The sequence below is a fragment of the Phymastichus coffea genome, unplaced genomic scaffold, assembly GCF_024137745.1.
Source record: "Phymastichus coffea isolate CEN01 unplaced genomic scaffold, Cenicafe_Pcof_1.1 PCOF00066, whole genome shotgun sequence".
Taxonomy (NCBI): domain Eukaryota; kingdom Metazoa; phylum Arthropoda; class Insecta; order Hymenoptera; family Eulophidae; genus Phymastichus; species Phymastichus coffea.
In genome coordinates, this window is record NW_026706877.1 from 1,169,210 (window position 1) to 1,190,081 (window position 20,872).

Sequence of the window (20,872 nt, forward strand, 5' to 3'; positions counted from 1 at the left end):
ACAAAACATAAATTCAAAACCCTCTTTTTTCTATAATAAGCATTTATTCTTATTTCTCTCTTCAAGGCACAAAAGAAGACTTTTCTTTGGACGAATTTTCTATTCTGATTTATAATTTTACTTTCATAAAAAATGATTCTTCTCTGAAAATTTTTTCAAATTTCAAATATTTTTCAAACTCTTTTCTTAAACAACTTAATTTTCTTTATTTTTCTCTAACTCTTCTATTAATTTACTCATTCAAATTTCAATATTTTCTAAATTATTTCACTATTCTTTATTACAAAATAAATTCCCATTAATTTTCCCAAAATTTTCCTAAGTTCAATCCAAATAAACTCCAATTAATTTTCACTTTCAATTTAACCTATCTCCTTGTTTAACACAAAACTTATTTTCTATTTTCTCAATTAAATCAGTGATTTTCTGACTAATAAATTTGTATTCTTATTCAAAAAAAAAAATTTTATTACTTTATTTTATTCTTCACAGATTTCAAATTCAATAAAATACTTTAAGTAGTATCTATTCTTAATTTTCTTTTACTCTAACTGATCACTGATATAATTTAAGAAAGGAAAACCCTAACAGTTTTCTTTGCAACAATTTAATCCCTCCGGGGCCTCCAAAATTTTTATGTGACGTCGGGGTCACTCTCAGGTACGCTTGGAGCAAGCGTAAACTCAGGGTTGCTCTGATTTGGCTATCGTGTAACACACAAGCCGGGACGAGCAATATTGTTGCGTTGAGAAAACTGTATGCTAACGGGGAATGTAATAACCAAATGTTATTACGAACACACCAGACTCACGCTTAATGTGTTCTTAAGGGACTTTAATGGAAATTCACCAGACTCACGCTTAATGAATTTCCAAAAGAAAGGCGGATTACTTAAAGAAAGAAAAGGATAGCCAGGTTTAAGATTTTACTTACTTTTATTTTATCAATTTAGTTATTATTAATGTTGCGTTCTCTCTCTGCTCTTTGGCCTCTTTCTCTCTCTATATGTTCTGAATATAGTTGGGTGATTTGATGCTTGCTCCGGGACTCGCTCACTAGTAAAAACTTCTTATTACGGACTTCCTGGTGCTCACTCCGCACTTACTCTATCTGAACTTGACTTCCTCTAACTTAACTGACTGAACTGAACTTAACTTCACTTAACTTCCTCTCCAGCCTTGTACAGAGCTTTTTATAAGCCGTGGGTGGTTGGGTGGAAATCCCTTTCCTCAGGCCCATGAAGCGATAACGGCTAAATTTTGTATTGGTCGGAAATTTTCTAATCATATCCAGAATTTCTTTATTGGTCTGTGGGCGTGAATTTTCAGAGAGAGAAAGGGCGGTCCCTTTTTAACTTGGGCCCTTTTCTCCAGAGATGGCTCTCGGAGTGCCACTTTTAAGAGCAAGAGTAACGCTATAGCTTATAATTACTTATACATAATTGTACTAAACTTAATTAATTATGACGATACATAGTGACTATTATGAACATTCAGAAAAATTCAAACCTTTTACGATTTATTATAAAATACATTATTGTTCTATTTATTGGTTATTCGGTGACAAAAAGGTGCGCATTATAATGGCTTACAAAATTGATGAAAATCTATTTAATATTACGGATATTTTCTTAAAAATCGGTGGGAAAAAAAAAGATAGATTGCATTTTTATGGTCCCCTTCCATTATCGGCGTGATAACACTTCACGATGTATACGCGATGATCGTAGGCCCCTGTCAACACATACGTGTGGGACAAAGCAGGATAGAGCGTTGATTGTAAGCTTGAGTACGCAGGCTCGGGCCACTATCAAAGTTTATATTTCGAATGCGTTTTCATCGTGGGAAATCAGGAAGGTTCCCACTCCGTTCGTCATATTTAATAATTAAATATAAAAAAAACTAAGTTATGGCTAGCCGTCACATAGTGATAACAATAAACCGTGGTTTTATTACAAAAAGCTTTCTCGAAATTTCATAGTTACAATTAATCGACTAAGAGCAAATCACTACAGTTTAAACGCTTCCCTAGCAAGAGTCTCAATTATTAACGATCCTAGCTGCCCTTGTTCCTTTCCTTCTCAGGATATCGAACACATACTATGGAGCTGTCCACTTTACTGTGACCAAAGAATAAAGCTATATGAACAACTTTCTTAAATTAATCTCCAGCCCCCACTGTGCATCAAAACATTAATCAAAAAGCCCAATATTGCTGCTTGCTTACACATTGTAAACTTCCTTAAAAACTGTATGCTCTGCGCGCTTAATATATTCATTGTATCAAACATACCAAAAGCTTAAGACTCCACTGTGATATTAATTAGTTCAAACTGATCTACTCCTATGTATAATAATAACCTGTAAATGTATACTCTACACTGTAAAGTGAATAAATCTGTATATGATTTGAAAGCTTTCAATAAAAAAAAAAAAAAAAAAAAAAAAAAATTGAGCAGAGCACTTTATCCACATGGTACTATAGTTGAGAAATATTTCAAAAAAATGGAGTCGATGCGACAAGTAACAGCAATCAAAAGGACAAAATTAATAATACAAGAATTGAAAGTATACAAGAGTATGTATTCGTAATATTTAATTTGGATTTAGCCTAGTTGTCAATAACTTGCAAAATTACTAAGATAAACTTTATTGTTTACAGAATGTTTGAAATTTTGATTAATCATTCATCGTAAAGATTTACTGCAAAGCACAACTCTGAAAGTAATATTGAATAAAGTATCAATGTTTTTATCAGAAGAAATCGCTGATAAAATAAAGAAATGGAAAGATCCTTATGACAAGCGTAATCACAAACTATTGAATGAAGATATCGTACAAGTTTATTAAATTCTATTATTTTAATGACTCGAAATTGAAATCTGTTATTTGTTGAATGCAAATAGGTATTAACTAAGTAATATTTAAAAAAATTATATTGTTCACAGTTTTTATCCAGAAAATTATATTAATTATATAAATTATAGAATATTAATAAACATAATTTTACAAAAACTTGAATGTTATTGCTTAATTATCGATTTTAAATAACAATTATTCATCGTTCATAATTCAAATTCACGTACAATTTATTTCAATTGAAATTCTCTCATATTTAATCTCTAATATATCCCGAATATATGCCGATTATACCCTGATTATACTCCAATTATACCCCTATAATACCTTTTGTTTACACCGATTATACTCAAATTTAACTATGATTCGACACTGCGATTTACTTCGATTCAACTAAGATTCAACACCGATTCGACAACATGTTTTCGGACATTTATATTCAGGCACTAATCGACGTCGATTTTACGCCGATTCTACTTCGATTCAATGTATTCATCGTTGTAAATTCTGTACCGAATCATCGTGGAATCGACACCGCGTTTTTTAGTAGGGAGGAATAGTATTTTGTTGATGATGTTCTGTTTGTTTTAAAGTAGTGTTTCAATAAGTTCATTTGAATCCACGTGCATTTTTGTATATTTTGGATCATGTATATGATTAGAGATTGAAGAGCCGTTAGGTAGAAATTTGGTGAGATAGGCCAAATTAATTTAAATAATTTATTACGTGTTTGCTCCCCCAGTCCTTAAGAAACTTGACATGAAAATTTTATTAAGGTAATATCGGACAATTAGCATACTAAGCGAATGCAACATCGCTTCATTCTAATTTAGAAGAAAATAACTAATAGTAATAAACTATGCGGTCAAAATCCTCTATCTCTATAATCAAGTATACACACTTTTCAACAACAATAACAAAAAATAGAAATCAAACCAAAGAAATCTGGGCTATTCTATAATTATCTTTGGAGGCATTATTCTATAAAATGATCTACATCTAATAACCATTGTTATGTCTAGACGGGGTGGTGTTATGGCTAGACGCAATAATATTTAAAATACTGTCGCGTTGGTAAAAGTTGGATCTTAGTCAGAGATTGGTTAAAGGGATAACGCCTTTATTATATCTGGTGTGTCTAAGTAGATAACTAAGTTTCTTACCTTGTTAGGAGCGGGCTTCAGAAGAGATTTTATGAATGAGTTTCAGGTGTTTGTACTTGATTTAGATTTATTATTTGAAAGAACAATTTTAGAGTACAATTCCGGTTCTGAGCAACCGGGTAGCGAAACTTAGAAATACAATAGTACTATATACTACAGAATTACTGAACTACTACTGCCTATTCGCGGATCCTGATCCAGCCTTCTTTATACCATAGGCTGACGTCCCCATTCTCTGTCTTTTTGCTTAATTTAGATGTGATGAGTAATACTATGGAGAACGTGCTTAGTCTAATCTATTTTGCTAGATAAATTTACAAATCTTCCCGAGAAAGTTGACAATTGATATGATAGAAAGTTAAATTACCGGTACCTGATTAGTTACAATAATAGCCCATCACATATATGCGTTCTCTTATTAGTATCGACGTGACACCTTGTAAGTTTTTTTATCGAAGATATATGTGATGACCGTCGTAGTAAAAATAGTCTTTGTAGATAAATCAATAAACCTTCAAAACCAAGATATTTTGAATTCTTTGTAAAATTTTTTAAATAAAATGTGCCTTTGTTTCGCTAAACAACATCAATGAATGAGTAAATTCTAAAAGGCTTTCAAGTTTACATTTACTAACTAAATCCAGTATTTGGATTTTTCGCATAAATACTATCGCATAACAGTTGATAACGTGATTATCTTTCAGCCAATCAGATCACAAATAAACTAGCTTCACCTTGTCAGGTTCTCTTTTTTTTGCTACTAGATACCAGACTAGACTATAGACTAGACTAGACTAGACTAAACTAAATTAAACTACATAGACAAGGTTCCAAGCGTGGCCGCTAGGATCGCCCCAACGAAAATTGCCGAATGAGACACGAATATACCTTTAACAATCACTCTGTTAAACTCTGGTTTAGAACACTCGAGCCGACGTAAAACGAATCGATTTTATGACAAATTCCAAACATTAACTCATTTTCTTTCATCATCAATGTGATTTCAAAAATATTGCGATTCTTAGTCTTTAAAGTGTTTTTAGAAAATAAAGGACAGGTCATGTTTCCCGTAAAAAAGTTAAAAAATACGAGTCATGAAAATGAACAATTAGAAGACGTGTGTAATTATTATTCAGTTAAATTGATTATTACAACATACGGTTAAAAAATTCATGCTGATCGGATATTGTGCGGTTTTCTGAATGTTTAATGAAGAAAGCCAAAAATGGATGGAAATACAGTCACTGATGAGCTACAGTTTAGTATGAGCGAATTAGATATTTCAGAAGAAAATGATAGTCCATCAGGAGAAAGATGGGATCCAGTTGGTGCTAACAATGGGGATGATGATTTTGCACTTGAATATAAACCTAGTATGGGAAGGTAATAAGAATTATGCTTTGTTAAATAGAACATTAGCTTAAACTGATTGTAATCACTAAAATTACAATTCAATAATATTTTTTTAATTACTCATAAATTTGTAGTGATTGTAGATATGTAAATTTCAATAATTGTTTCTTTAAGTAGAATAGCTAACTGTACTGTTTTCATTTTTTGCTTGGACATGGTAATTTGCAATATCATTTGTGTGATAAAATAATTGTCAATTGTTATAACTTTGAATAACACTGTTTTTTTCTTTATACAGTAAAATAGACAGACTTAGAGAGCTGGAAGAGGAACAAGAAATGCTTAACTCTTCTCTTATAGCATTGACCACTCATTTTGCACAAGTAATATTATACAATAAAAATATATAGTCAAAAAAAAGAATGTTGGAATAACTGATATTATTTTCTAGGTACAATTTCGCTTAAAACAAATATGTGATGCTCCTACTAGTAAAAAGGAAGAATTGTTAAAAGAATTGGAAGAATTTGCATTTAGAGGGATTCCTGATATCCAAGGCAATCTAGTTTTCAATAAGAAATCATCTTCATCAAATTTAAGTCACAGATATGATGTAAGATGAATGTCTTTGTTAAAAGAAATTTCATTCGTTAAATAGAATTTTTTTCATTGTAAAATAAAGACAAAATGGTTTATCAATTTTGAAAAATGTCATTTTTATAAAATGTTTTACAGTTTACGAATGCGGAAGACAGTGAAACAGATTTAAAAACAGAAATTCAGAAAAATAAACAGAAAGAGTTGATATGCCAATTAAAAACACAATTAGAAGAGTTGGAGAAATTTGCTTATGAAACTGGTGATGCTGACTTACCTCAGAGTGTTATTTTGGAAAGACAAAATTTAATAATAAGTACGTTATTCGATAAATAATTTATAGTATTAAACTATATAACAAAACATTTCATGAAAAATACTTTTTCAGATCATTTAAAAGAAAAATTAAATTTTAATGTAGAAGATTTTTGCAAACTCTCTACTGATGATCTTAGATGGCAAGTTGATTATGCAATTAATCAGGTAAACATTGAAACATAAGTTTAAAGTAAATACTGTACAGTCATTTTTACTATAATTATTTTCAGATTGTAAGCCCATTGAAAATGAAAGAACAACTCATATCTCAGTTGAAAACTCAAATCACTGATTTAGAACGATTTATAAATTACTTACAAGAAGAAGTCAGTCCTGAAACATTAGCTTGTACGTGTGCTTGCCCAGTACATACTAATGGGTCTGCTCAAAGTCATACTGGCAGAAGGTCATTTACAAAACCAATTGAGCATAAAAATCAAGCAACAAATCTGAATACAGTTAGAAAAGTCGTAGCATTATTGCACATTTATTTAATGTCACAGATGGGTTGTGGGAGTGAAAAGTCTCAAAGAATTAGAAAAAAAGATACAATGCATGGTTGGAGAGACCTTCGAACCAGACTTGATATTGCAGTGGAACATGTATTACAGACTCTTGCTGAAAGTGAATATTGTAGCAGTAGAGATAGTCTGAATGAAGAATTAGCATACAACTCTGATTCAGATTCAAACATTAGTCAATATAATGCTAAAGTAACATTAGCTGTTAGAAAACACTTGGCTATTTGTATTCGAGATTTGATGCAGCATGGTACCTCAACAGATGCTAATGTAAATAGTGTTGTTCCTTTTGTTGGTTGCTTTACACTGAGAAGCTACAATTCTAATAACTTTATGCATGCTTGGGAAATTATTCTCAAATATTATGAAATAAAAAATGGTCATCGGTATAATTCTACTCCAGTTCAAAAACTTTCTCAGAGCTTTAATCTGGACTTGAATGGAGGGCAAACATCATCTTCTAAACAAGTATGAATTAATTTAAAAGCTCCAAAAATCTATTGTAGTTAATTGATAACATTTTTAATTTGGACTGTAATTTCAGAATCTTTTGGTAACTATAGGGAATATTATCACAACGCATTCGCGATATAAGAGAAGTCTTGATGCAAATTTTAAGGCATTTATATGTGCTGCATTAAAGTAAGTTAATTTCAATAATATTAAAGTATATGTAATATAAAACTTAAGTAAATCATTAAAATTTTGTATTTTTTTTAGTGCCAATAAATTAGTGACATGGCTAAAACTTATACTTCAATGCCAGTATTTGTTAGAAAATTACTACATGCCTTGGAGTTATGTCGTAAAAACTGGTAAATTAATTGAAAATAATCTCATTATTTTCTATTTATTAATTATAATAACTTTGCAGGCTTTCAAGATGCCTTCCATACTTTAGATAAATTAACAAAATATAAATTTGATTTGCCAATCGATTTGGCAATACAGCAATTCCAAAATATTAAAGAAGCATTTTAAACAAAGTGCATTTTGGGGTTTTATTTTTTAATCTAGTCATCAGAGCTTTTTCAAAACAGAAGAAAAAACTAAATTATTTCAAAGACAACAAATGTATTCAAAAGTTATATCTCCGTATGATTTAGGTAGGGTGGTAAAAATTAAGATAACTTTATGTATCTGTATTTTCTTTTTTTTATAGCAGTATTACTACTTATATATTTTTTTGATTAAAATAAATAGATCTTTGTTTAAAAAAAATGTTTTAGAGAATCTGATAACTTTAATTATGCAATTTTAATTAAAGTTTATTGTATATATCTCGATGGATGTATTGACATTTTATGTAATCTCTTTTTCCTTTAAGAATTATAAATACTGTATATTTTATAAGGTGTATAAATCTAATCTAATTAAATAATTACTATATGTATAAAATTAACACAGTCCTTAATCATAATTCATGTTATTACGTCTTTCAATATCTCTAATTTCTAAAATATCAGTTTTCAGGTGTAATTTCATAATTTCTCTCCAAATATCTATCCTGTGTTCTTTATTTTCTATTCCTAATCTCATTAAAATATTTTCATTCAATCTTAATAAAGCTCGTCCTGTGATGTCATGCTTGAAAATGATATGAATTTAAATTATTATAAACAATTGAAATATCAGAAGTCTTAACATGACATTAAAAAACTTACATATAAAAATTTTTCGTGATAAATTTGATAATAATCACTGCAATGTCTGCGTAACCATTTTTGAACATCCAAAACATTCCATAAATAAACTGGACGAGGTCTTGCAGTCCTATTCTAAATTATTATAAAATTTTTATCATATGCTAAAAAATTTTTGGATATTTTGATTCAGAAATTGTATTACTTATAATTACCTTAGATTTATTGTTTGTATTTATAATTTCTTCAACCATGGTGATCTATAAATAATCAATTGCTTCAGTTGTAATACATTTTTTTCGTTTCGATAATATGTAGAAGAATTATTAAAAAATTGCTAGTAAGCTATCATGAATAAAATGGCATCTTTAATCTATTTATTGATGGAATGTAGATATAATTAATACGAAATGGAAGGAAAGTTAGTTATTCATTAGACATACATGAACACAACTAACGAATATACGCAACCATGGGCATAGATGAATCATGGATCATGGAAATTGAGAGTGATATACGTATATATATTATAAAACGTGTAACATTAAATGTTCCAAAGGTGCTGCCATCCTCAGGACATGACCGCAGGCTAAACCGTGAAAATGTTCTATACGCTGAGGCCTTTGATTTATTAATTTTGTTATTTATTTTTCGATACTCCGTGCATAAAGTGCGTTTTTCCCGCACGCTCGGCAGACAACGTGCGGGAAAGACACATTTTGTGCACGGAGTATCGAAAAATTAATAACCTTCAATAATATAGCATTATGATACGTTTGTTCCGGGAGTAAGTGTGTTCGTTTGGGGTATGCGAGGAATAGTAGTAACTTTCTGTTGTTGGCACTATCAAAATTTTTAGCGATTTGTACGCGTTTGTACGCCCTCGTACGCGCGCATATGCGCATATGTGGCGAGGGCCTTAAGGGAGTGTCTACACGGGATCCGTCCTCGGATCCGTGGACGGATCCGTCCCCGTCCAAATTTTTATAGGCACACGCCATCTTCATAACTTCAAGTTCAGTGGTGAGTTTCAATTCTCACATCAAATTTGAAACTCACCACTGAACTTGAAGTTATGAAGATGGCGTGTGCCTATAAAAATTTGGACGGGGACGGATCCATCCACGGATCCGAGGACGGATCCCGTGTAGACACTCCCTAAGGCCCCGGGGGCCTATTCTGAAAAAAAATTTTAGCACGGGGCCTATTCTGAAAAAAAATTTTAGCACATGTCATAAGCATTTATCACATCTAAAGTGATTAATTCTGTGGTAAACTGAAGTGACAAACTGATTTACCACAAAATTTTTTTTCAGAATAGGCCCCCCGGTCCCATAGATACGTACGGATGCGGACGGATACGGACGCGAATCGCAACTCTAGTAACATCACTAAAAATATCTAGTTCGATTATTTAGTACCAACACTACCGGTAGTGAGCAAAAGTAACTGTTGTTTAAAACTGTAACGCCGAACGTACCGCATTTAATGAACGCTTACTTAACCTTTACATTATTGCAGTCTATAAGATGGCAAATGATAGAGAATTGATAGACTTTCAACTACAATTAGTGGAATTAGGCCTTAATTTTATGGAAGTACTTGAATATATGAGAAGAAGAAGAAAATATATATAAATGATGTGTATTAATCATCCCAAAAGCTTGTTTTACATTAGCATACTCATCAATAAGCAATATTCATGAGAATTTGAAAAGTAAATTGTAGACCTGACATTTGAACATTAAATTTGGTACGTTCGGCGCTACAGTTTTAAACAACAATTACTTTTGCTCACTACCGGTAGTGTTGGTACTAAATAATCGAACTAGATATTTTTAGTGATGTTACTAGAGTTGCGATTCGCGTCCGTATCCGTCCGTATTCATACGTAGCTATGGGGACCGGGGCTTAAACGCTGCGTATAGTTGAGCTGTTTAGATACTGCGGGGCGCTTGAAACAGTCCCGAACTCTGGCTATGTGCGTTAATGTGTTGGTCTGTGGGTCGCACGTGGCCAAAAGTAAGGTTAAGTTTTTCCTAGTGCTGTAGGGTCGAGTGTTAAAAAATAATTTCTACATTTGAAAAAAGTTGCTAACAAAGATATTATTTCTGAAAATCATTATAAATCAATGTAAATGCAAAAATGTTCATTTTCAAATAAATTTTCATAAAAGTATTTATTATAGTGATTGTGGTTTCTGTAAATACTTTTTTATTTGATTTATCATAAATTACATAAATTTTAAAAGTAAGATCATTATATTTACTAAAAAATGTTTGATTGAATTAATGTTAAATATAAATTAAATGTTATTAAATTTATTCAGATCTGTTCTAAAAATGAAAAGGAAAATTGGGCAATCTAAAAATTCAAAAGTTTTAATAACTGATACAAATTATGAAAACTCTGATAGTATACTTAAAAAAGAGGTAGAACCTAATAGTAAAAGGAAAAAACGGAGGAAACTGAATTCTGATGAAGCAGAATTAAAAAATCTGAAAGATATTGAAAGTAAATATAAAAGTAATATTGAAAAAGAAAAAAGTACTCAAATAAATGAGATTTTGGAAGAATCTGATGATTCAAATCACGAAAATACACAAAAACTAGAAATAACTAAAAAAGAAAGCAACGAATTAAATGGAAAATTTTTAAGAAATGCATTTAATAGTGCTGATGGATATGCCATCCTTCATAAGTTCGTGGCATTTTGTGATCAAAACGCTACAAATAAAAAAAAGAATTTAGTTGATGAATATTTAGAAGCTGGTGGTAGTGTTTTAGAAATACTTAGATTGCTTGATAATTCAGATAAAAGAAATGTTAATAATATAACTACAGTCTTTACAGCAATGCATATTATAATCATGAAGTAAGTAATATTAATAATTTTTTTATTGATTGTTTTTCTTCAGTAAATATTTATTTGATCTATATAGAATTTTAGCAAAGTATCCACAGAATCAATCTAGTACAGAAGAAGCATGTCGTCATTTAATAAACTCACATCTAAATTCTATACATTCAATGTTATCTAGTCAAGGAAAAGCAAAGCATCGTAAAGTTGTTCTAAGGTTATTAGCAGCTATTGTGTCATTAGGTGGAACATTACCTCATGAATTATTGAACCATTTATCATTACACCCACAACTTGTTGATGTTTTAACTTCACATTCCAAACCTTCTGATCCTCAAAATGTGAGAACATGTTTTATACACTTAATTTTAGCTTTTCTTATTGAAGGTAATGCAACCAACATTAGAACATTACTTGAAAAACGAGCAGTTTTTTCTGGTATATTTTCTGGATTAGTTTATGATCATTCAGATGTTGTTCAACTTGTATTGGCAACTATGAAAAAATATGTACTAGAAAATCCTACAGTTAGTAAAACTATGAAGCTGCACTTATTCTCTACTCCTGTTATAAAAAACATTGTGTCTTTATATCATTGGAAAGGACCCGAAAATTGGCGAAAGCATAATAATCAAAATACAATACAAGAATGTGTTAATCCTGAACAAAAAAAAGTATATTATTTTAATTATATTAGTACATTAATTTTATGTTCTATTTATATGATTTTTTCTATGATTTGGTAGATAATTGATAACACTGTGCATGAGTTCCTAATAACTTTATTGACATCAAGTCGTCATGGTGTAGCTTTTTATGATAGAAGTATGGGGACTGAATTTAATTCAAAACATAATCAACTTATAAATACCATACTTCAAAGTTTAGATAAACCTTGGGAACACAATAAAATTTCAGATTTAGTTATTAAAATACTATCTGCTTGTCCAGATTTAATTAAACCACAATTGATTTATACAGAACCTTTCTTGGCTCCACGGATTTCAAGAAACTGGATTGGTGTTATACAATTTGTTAAAAAGGTATTTCAATTATTGTTATTATTTGATTGTTATATATTATCTTTTTAATATTCAAGTCATCCAATAATAAAATTTTTCTTCATTACACTAGATAATTAATAATATTAATGTAGAAACTTGCTTGAATTTATGCTCCATTGATGTGTCATTGCAACAATTGGCCAATCTAACATTAAACTTAATACTGCCACCAATAATTATTAAAAATGCTATTTTTCCTTCTATGGAGCATGATAATATCTTAATTCATCATGAAATCATTGATGTCTTACTAACGATTCTGAAAAAAATTGAAAGTCTTCTAATAGGATTTCAAAATTCCAAGCATAACAGATCAGAGTATATACATTTTAAAAACATTGTATCTGACTACATGTCTAAGGTGATTTTTTTAGCAATCTCTATATACTAATTTGAGTTGATTCTTTTAATACCATTGATAAATTATTTTACTACAGCATATGCCAACCTTTGAATCAATACTTAATATATGGACCAGTGCTTTTTCAGTAATTAAAGATACTGAGATTATAAGTGATGATTTGCTACATTCACATGTAAATGTAAAAGATCATTTGATGGCAATATTGAATGTCTTACATGTTTATAGTGAAAATTTTCCAGATATTCTGTATATTGAAAATTTGACTAACGTTAAAAATCAACCTGTAACGTTATTGACGAATTTAGATCAAATTGAAAATATTAATGAACAAGATATTGTTGTCATGAAAGTGAAAGCTTTAAAAATTTTGACATCTTTAAATATTTCAGATTTTCATCCAAATAAAGTAAGAAAATGATTGTATTTTTTCACAGAAACTTATCTTTGAGTATAAACAAATAATTGATTTGAAATTATGTTTAAAGAATCTTTTTAGTTCTGCACTTTCATTTTTAATGAGCAAAATGGGAATGAATAATATCTTATTAGATTCAGAAGTGTTCAAAACAATATATTTATTATTAAATAAATGTGAAATATTTGAAGAGCATAATGATGAAGTTGAAATCTTTGTAAATGTTATCACCCATTTTAACAGCCCAGAGCATAAATTAGAAATTGCCAATTGGATAACAAAGATAATAAAACGTGTTTCTAAACATACCGAAAAATATATGTCTGTAAAATACAACAATGAAAAAAATACAAAAGACGATCTTTTGGAAAATACTAAACAAGAAGATATTTTCACTAGTAAGTAAAATATCTTGCAGAACATGTCAATATAATTTTAATGTTACTTAAATATATTAAAAATCATGTACATTATAAAAAAAATCTTATGTAATTGCAGCTTTAAATGAAAAAAATATCAAAAACGTTAAATTTTTAGTTCCAATATTGCCAGCTAATTCATTATCATTGCTTGTATATGGTGCAGTTGAAAATTATCGAGAAAATAGTTCTCAAACAATAGCTAATTATTTGTCTTATGTTCTGACTTACATTTTACACTGTCAAATTTCACCAAAAGCATTAATATCTTTGACTGAAGAGTTGGTTATTCCATTTCAAAAGTATGTAACAAGATGGAAAGAGAATCAACCTTCAACGTTGTCAAAAAAACTTTTTAATTCAAAAAATGTTTTTTCGGTATTTAACAAAATATTGCTTAATTGTGATGTATATGAGATAAAAATCGCTGAATCTAAATTATGTATTCAATGTGGTGATATTACCAACGAATATCAGTTGACTAGTTTTGAAGTTAAAGCTTTATTTCGTATGGTGATCTTTTATTTGGTACAATTGTCAAAAGAAAATAACAAAGAATCTCAAAATTTTGTAATGTATACAAATATACTATTAGTATTATTGAAAATTGCTGAAAACATGAAGTCTACTGGCACAGACACAACAAAAGGCTGCATTAAATACATTTTCAATCACCCAATACTTTTACATAACTTTCAGCCAATATTTACAGATTCAAATTCAACAAAATTTAAAATTACAACATTAATTATTGAAGTTCTAAAATCTTTCACATGCTTTGAAAATAAATTTTCAACGTCAAAAGTATTTTATCCTTATCAAGAAAAACTTATAACACAAATAAAATCATTCATTCGTAAGCATAAAGATAGTGAGGTAGAATCAGATTTAAGAATTCACCTAGAAGTTATTAGTTTATTAAGGTTAAGTAAGGAAACTATTGTAGACTTAATAAGTAATGTTATGGTATTAGAAAAAGAAAAGTTTATTACAACAGATAATTGTGAGTTGTCAATATGGGGAATTATTATTCCAGAGTTAATTAAACAATTATCTTCAAAACCCGTTTTAAACAGATCAGAATTCATAATTACATTGAGCGACCAATTATTTAATAAATTGATTATATATACAATTGCTCTGAAAAGGCTATGTCAAAAGGAAATCAGTATATTGGAAAACAGTTTATATGAATACCTACTGAAATTTCCACATTCTATTTTTATTATTGATGGAAGTAAGTTGATAATTCACTTGTATTTATTAATTCTAGTTCTATTCGTTTTAAAATGAAATTCATAATTCCTAAAATTTAAATGTACCTATTTCAGATATATTTACATCTTTCCTGAAGAGTGAAATAACACCTGTGTCTGAAAAAATATTAGAATTATTAATTAAGCGAAATCCTAAATTTTTAGCCACATTTATCAAGCATACAAACAAAAACAATAATATTTTGCATCATAAACTTCTTATTTTTTCAATAATTTCATATAACTTGAAATATAGGTATGATGAAAAATTTTTACGAAATGTTTTTGAGCTTTACAAGGCAGATATTATGAAATACTTAATAAATGGTGAAGAGTGCTTTTGGATAAAAGAGTACATAAATGTTGTATCACATTTAATTCACAAATATTTGGGTAAGTAATCCAGTATTTAAAAAAGCTTATCCTTTTAATTAATCATATGTTACTTAAAGTGATATAACTGAATGACATTAAAAATTTATTTTTTAGATTCAACATTATACCAAGATGTTATCAACGCAATTTTATCAAATGAAAAAATACTAAATTTAGTGTGTGAAAAACGCGTAAAATTTATATTTAGTTTATTTAAAAAATTTTCGAAAACAGAACCAAGTAATTTAAGAAATTTTGTACAGTTACTTCTTCATGTAATTGTGATAGTATTGAAAAAGGATTCAAAAAATAACACAAAATTGAACTTTTTATGTCTAATCTTGATGGAATCTATTCAAATTTTGAAAGTTGATACAGAATTTGTATTTGACGAACTCGTTAAATATAATTCTTGGTCACAATTCACTCGTATCATGTTAAAGTCTGGACTAAAAATGACAAAATATAATCAAACTGAAGATTTACTATTAAAGGCATTAGTTGCCACTTGCGATGTTGCTTACAAAAATAACGGAAATGAAGAATACACTAAAACTATTTTTGAAATGACAATATCACATTCTGATTTTATGAATGTGATGCTTAGTAATACAGAGATCAAAAGTAAGAACAATTAAAATTCTTATTAATTGAATATTCATAAAACTGAAAATATTTATTTTTAATTTTTATTTTCCAGGTGATCTTATCGAATTATTATGGATTTTAGTCAGAAAAAATCGTTCTCTGGTGTCAATAAGTCATATCCCTCTCTATTTAGCTGCATATAATGCCACCTTGGCTAAAAGCGATCAATTAATTTTCAGGGTAAGCAGTAAAAATCGTTTAGTTAGAGTTAGAACTACTTTCGCTGAATTATCCATTTCTTAAGCTAGAAGAATTATTAATCTTTATTAAATGCATTCCGGAAGATTTTCCAACAGTTATGCTTTTCAAAAATAATAAATTGCAAAATTAATAAAACTAGAGTAGTTTGAATAGCCTAAATCTTAATTTGCTTTAATTATAATATAATAATTATATTTTATTATGTTGCAGCTTTTAGAATTTTATGAAAGTAATAATATAAAATTAAACGAGTTTCATCCGTATTTATGGGGCAATGCTGCTGCAATACATTATAGTGTTAAAAATGAATCTGGTACAGCTTTGTGGAGACAACCTTCGACATCGCAAGTTTTGGACCTACTAATTTCTTCAAATGTGGATAATACAATTCGAAATTTTCCTACACACAGAAATTTGGAGGTTTATTGTGAAGGATATTAAAATTAATATGTTATTTATTGTCTATATGAAAAATACTGTAATTTATTATCTCAATTGCAGGATGATTTTGCAAGCAATGAAACATCAAACGATCAAGTATATGACCCTGCATTTTATTTGCCAATATTTAATCAGCTTTTGAGGGATAATAATGTTGTAGCTTGTCATAAAGTAATCCACAGTGGTGCCTTATCTTTGACAATCATGGCATGTAGTAGTAGTTGTCAAAAAATTCGTTTAAAAGCTTTTGATACGATTTCTAAATTTACATTTCATTTAGAAGCCACAAGGTTCGCAATTTTATTTATAATTGTATTATTGAGTTCATTTTCTTTACTATATATTTTATAAGTATATATATAAAATAATAAAATTAGTTTGTTTGATTTTGAATTCTATTTGGTATAGATCGAAAGAAAAATCACTATGGACCAATTTATTAGAAGCCATGCACAATGGAATAAAGAAATTGGAAATATCTATCGAAAATGTTCAGTTGAATGGATTCGTGGCAACTTTTCTAGCCCGAACATGTTTAATTATAACTCAACCTCTAAATCCATTATACTCTCCACTTCATTCATTTCTTATGGCAAAACCAGCAATGAATTTAAATACTATTCCAGAATTACTACAATTATATCACAGTTCAGAAATCCATTATCAAATTCATAGACATTGGATTCTAGAAGTGATTAGAGATGGATTAAAAACTAATAATGATATAGACGTGGCATTAAAATGTGTGTTGTTCAAAATGCTGTTTGATTTCTATTTTTCCTCAATAGCAGATAAAAAAACAAAAGTAAGTATTGATTGGGTATTTTGTTTCACTTGGTTAAATATCTAATTGAACAATAATTTATTTCCCGATTTTACAGGACCTTATTCTACAGATTGTAAAGTCAGCTACGTTATTAACAAAGTTGTGTACAATACTTATAAATGGTTATTCTTTATTGCCATGGTTGGTAAATGTTACTAAAATTCTTAAAACAGGAGATGCAATCGCGATTAAGCATATCGTAGAAATTATCAACAATATTATCAATACCTTCAAAGAAACTAAGACTCGAGAAGTTCATCATAATTTATTGCTGATAAAAATACTGCTTAGTCTTAAAAATAATTTTAATCAAGATTTAACTGAAGAATGCTTCCAATCATTTATTAATCTTATGAATCAAACTATTACCAATCGGACAATTAGTAAAGCTCTAACAAAAGATGATTTGAAAGGTTTAATTGACTTTTCCAAAGTTTTTGTTGAAGATCTAAGTGAGTGCAAATTAATGTTACAATTCGGATGTGAATTTTACATTAATCAAGCTCTTGACCAATCTATATCACTAAAAGACGCTTTAATTAGATTGCTTATTACGTGGATTACTTATAACAACGAAAAATGAAAATCCAATTTTTGTAAATATTTTTATAGAAATTTAGTGAATAAAATATTGTTGTCTAATCGATTTTATATTCATTTTATTATTAACAATAAATTTGTAAATAAAATCTTGAAATTTAATTAAAATTACATTAAAATTTATAAATTTTAATTCTCGTGTATTCAACGTATGTATATGGATAACTTTCAAATATACAATATAATGTTTATCAAATTAAAAATTGTATAGTTTTTGTTTTCCTATATTTTATTTGCAGTACGCGCAAAGGTTAGTCTATATAAACAGTTTTTAAATTTGTAGTTGATTTTAACCAACAAAAAATTAAGGAGTAAAAAGTTTTACAAATAAAGTTTAGTGAAATATTTCCTAAGTTATCTGATGTATGTATGCGTTGACTTAAAAATTATCTAATCGTTAGAAATATTTAAAATGAACTGCAACATATTCCAAATTATTGTATCAATCGCAGGTCCTCCCGTTCTTAAAATGTTCTCGAAAAAACACCAAATTCCATGCAACGGGTCCTTTCCTCGAGCATATTACATAAAAAAATCAGGAAAATTTGCGAAGCGAATAAGTCACAAAGTTTGGCACCATAAATGGAAAATTTTAAAGAATTACAAACCAATAAACATTGAATATTTGAAGTATTTGATAAAAATTTTAAGAAAACCTATAAAAGTTTGGGAAAATGGAAATATTATTTATTCTTGTGGAGATAATTTGGAAGAGCCAAGTATTGAAGTCGAGTTTAAACAGAATAATTCAATATGCATAGGTAGTGATACAATAATATTAGGACATTTTATACTGAAAAATGGTAAAAATATGTCAACCGATAAAATTCTCCCAAATGACTGCTTATTGCAAGTTATTTCATCTCAATGTGGTATTCGACCCGACCGCCTCCAAAGAGAAATAAGAAGGAAACTGTTGACATTAAAATATAGCTCTCGTAAAAAAAATCTTATTATTGGTCTTGAGGAGCCAGCATCTGTTGGTCAGTACCACAGCATTTAGTATAATTATTAATAAACTCAATAATTTTTTATTCCCTCTAAGAATGACATTTCAAAATCGCTCATCAGATATTCTTGGCGGTGCAAGATATAATGGAATATCTCATAAAGATTCCAAACGAATTCTTGATTTATCGCAAAATGGAAAGTCACATCCTGATATGGAACCCGGGCATCCCCGTGGCCATGCCTCGTATCCGCAAGCTTCAGGGCCTAAAGATTCGGTAGAAAATTACTCAAAAATTAGAAATCGCCACAATCAAATTCAGAGAAAAACTGGTTTCTTATCCCGATCAGATCAAGATTTTGTGGCTCACTATGTTTTGAAAAATAATGCAGCTCAGGATGCTATGGAGATCCTGAATCATCACGGTAAACGTGCATTAAAAGAAGTTGTTAAACTTCCAGCAACGAAATTATGGATCGATGAAAGGAAATTACCAAAAGTTCAATACTGGTATAAAGGCGAAAAATTCGGAAATCCTGGAGAAATGAGTGAAGTTGTAGTTGTCATGAAACATTTCTACGAAAAGTATGATGACGATAAAGCCGATGTATTTGTAGTAACTTTATATCCAAGACTTTAATTGGGCAATCGCCATATTATATTGGTACTCATCGAACATTATTTAAAATTACTTAAATATATTTAGAATGAAGTACAATACTGAATATCATGTCATGTAATGAAAAGTATTAAATTTTATTGTAAAACATCCATTTGAAAATTGGAAAAAATCTTTTTACATAAAATACGCTGATAAAAGGAAAAATTAAATCTGCTCAATAAAGCATGTTTGTAAAACTAAATAATTTATGTCAATGGAGCAGCACAAACTTGCAGTGTCTCTGAAGATCGGATTGAGAAAGAAATGAGATATTTGATAATAATAATCACTATAATTAAAAATATTTACGAGAACGGATCAGCTGGTATTAAATATTATTAAATGCTGAGCAAATAATAAAACGCCCGATCAACAATTGGCAAAATGAAAGAGTAGTTTACACTTGCGACAAAACAGGTGACAGCCAAGCAATAGTCGAGGCAGAGTACTGAGAAGTTAAAGTGTAGTTGGGCACTGGAGTTTGCGATGGCTTGAAGAGATTGGAACTGAAGCGCGAGACGGTAACGGTCGTACGCCGATAAGACTGGCTTATAAGACATTGCTAGCAGCCGATGAGCCTTTCCTAGGTAATGCGCGGTACAATGGCACATACCTAGGAGACGCTATAAGCAAACAATCGACTCAGTCGGGGAATAGCCACCCGGACATAACGCGCGGTCATGCTCGGGGACATGTCGTTCATACCAAGATATATGAGGTCAAAGACGTAAACTGTTACAGTGTTCAGGCCTACTCAAAGTAGAGGTGCATGTTCTATAGCGGTGGTTGTATGCAACGCTTTTTCTAAGCAAATGCTATTATTTTACAGAAACGAATACAAAACTGCGTTTTTGTCGAGAAGGAAACAGAGGACTTCATTTGCTGATTGGCTTTGTTGACTAACATCTGCAAGGATATTACAACAAAGCTGAATTGTGACCGAATAAAGGAGAGCGCTGATATCCATTGCGCCGAGCTCAATAGCCCTAAATTACCTCGAATGCAATTATGGTGCGATGAACAGCCGCTGACAAAACCAGAAAAATTTAATAAATGTTATTTTAATGTCTGTTTAGTTGGTAAGGACTTTTTAAATTGTAATAATGATTCTTGAGCATCTTTCTAAATTTTTCACCTTCTACGCTTAGTTGTAAGCGATAGCGCGAATAAAAGAGCTAGTGGGTTGGCCCCGGTCCCATAGGTGTACATACGTACGGATGCGGACGGATACGGACGCGAATCGCAACTCTAGTAACATCACTAAAAATATCTAGTTCGATTATTTAGTACCAACACTACCAGTAGTGAGCAAAAGTAACTGTTGTTTAAAACTGTAGCGC

At 29.8% G+C, this 20,872-nt stretch overlaps 4 protein-coding genes across 4 annotated transcripts; 3 read left to right on the forward strand and 1 right to left on the reverse strand.

Moving 5' to 3' along the window:
- Positions 1–4,231: 4,231 nt before the first annotated feature.
- On the forward strand, positions 4,232–7,824 carry LOC131667512 (RUN domain-containing protein 1). Its single transcript, XM_058940962.1, has 10 exons — positions 4,232–5,138; positions 5,237–5,404; positions 5,673–5,757; positions 5,826–5,987; positions 6,110–6,287; positions 6,360–6,454; positions 6,520–7,278; positions 7,355–7,452; positions 7,531–7,625; positions 7,685–7,824. Exons 2-10 carry the CDS (start codon positions 5,247–5,249, stop codon positions 7,789–7,791), a joined length of 1,737 nt encoding a protein of 578 aa, XP_058796945.1. The 5' UTR covers positions 4,232–5,138; positions 5,237–5,246; the 3' UTR covers positions 7,792–7,824.
- A 396-nt stretch (positions 7,825–8,220) lies between these two features.
- LOC131667514 (protein aveugle) lies at positions 8,221–8,988 on the reverse strand. Its single transcript, XM_058940966.1, has 4 exons — positions 8,897–8,988; positions 8,669–8,713; positions 8,463–8,588; positions 8,221–8,406 (listed from the first exon to the last, which is right to left on the reverse strand). Exons 1-4 carry the CDS (start codon positions 8,942–8,944, stop codon positions 8,221–8,223), a joined length of 405 nt encoding a protein of 134 aa, XP_058796949.1. The 5' UTR covers positions 8,945–8,988.
- Positions 8,989–10,795: 1,807 nt separating this feature from the next.
- On the forward strand, positions 10,796–17,944 carry LOC131667477 (nucleolar pre-ribosomal-associated protein 1). Its single transcript, XM_058940907.1, has 14 exons — positions 10,796–11,328; positions 11,396–11,987; positions 12,060–12,356; positions 12,448–12,738; positions 12,815–13,147; positions 13,227–13,554; positions 13,655–14,812; positions 14,907–15,224; positions 15,321–15,830; positions 15,907–16,034; positions 16,266–16,475; positions 16,557–16,786; positions 16,905–17,301; positions 17,378–17,944. The coding sequence occupies exons 1-14, from the start codon at positions 10,796–10,798 to the stop codon at positions 17,903–17,905; spliced, it is 5,853 nt and encodes a 1,950-aa protein (XP_058796890.1). The 3' UTR covers positions 17,906–17,944.
- A 908-nt stretch (positions 17,945–18,852) lies between these two features.
- Positions 18,853–19,511, forward strand: LOC131667478 (uncharacterized). The gene has a single exon (XM_058940908.1). The coding sequence runs from the start codon at positions 18,969–18,971 to the stop codon at positions 19,509–19,511; it is 543 nt and encodes a 180-aa protein (XP_058796891.1). The 5' UTR covers positions 18,853–18,968.
- The last annotated feature ends 1,361 nt before the right edge of the window (positions 19,512–20,872 follow it).

What these genes read in the sequence shown, in the direction of transcription:
- LOC131667512 (XM_058940962.1), top strand. Translation starts at nt 5,247, where the DNA reads ATGGATGGAAATACAGTCACTGATGAGCTACAGTTTAGTATGAGCGAA. An exon ending in TGACCACTCATTTTGCACAA is followed by an intron (nt 5,758 to 5,825) that starts GTAATATTATAC and finishes ATTATTTTCTAG; the next exon opens with GTACAATTTCGCTTAAAACA. An exon ending in ATTTAAGTCACAGATATGAT is followed by an intron (nt 5,988 to 6,109) that starts GTAAGATGAATG and finishes AATGTTTTACAG; the next exon opens with TTTACGAATGCGGAAGACAG.
- LOC131667514 (XM_058940966.1), bottom strand. Translation starts at nt 8,944, where the DNA reads ATGATTCATCTATGCCCATGGTTGCGTATATTCGTTAGTTGTGTTCAT. An exon ending in TATTCGTTAGTTGTGTTCAT is followed by an intron (nt 8,714 to 8,896) that starts GTATGTCTAATG and finishes GATTATTTATAG; the next exon opens with ATCACCATGGTTGAAGAAAT. An exon ending in ATACAAACAATAAATCTAAG is followed by an intron (nt 8,589 to 8,668) that starts GTAATTATAAGT and finishes ATAATAATTTAG; the next exon opens with AATAGGACTGCAAGACCTCG.
- LOC131667477 (XM_058940907.1), top strand. Translation starts at nt 10,796, where the DNA reads ATGAAAAGGAAAATTGGGCAATCTAAAAATTCAAAAGTTTTAATAACT. An exon ending in TAGTAATACAGAGATCAAAA is followed by an intron (nt 15,831 to 15,906) that starts GTAAGAACAATT and finishes TTTATTTTCCAG; the next exon opens with GTGATCTTATCGAATTATTA. An exon ending in TAGCAGATAAAAAAACAAAA is followed by an intron (nt 17,302 to 17,377) that starts GTAAGTATTGAT and finishes CCGATTTTACAG; the next exon opens with GACCTTATTCTACAGATTGT.
- LOC131667478 (XM_058940908.1), top strand. Translation starts at nt 18,969, where the DNA reads ATGACATTTCAAAATCGCTCATCAGATATTCTTGGCGGTGCAAGATAT.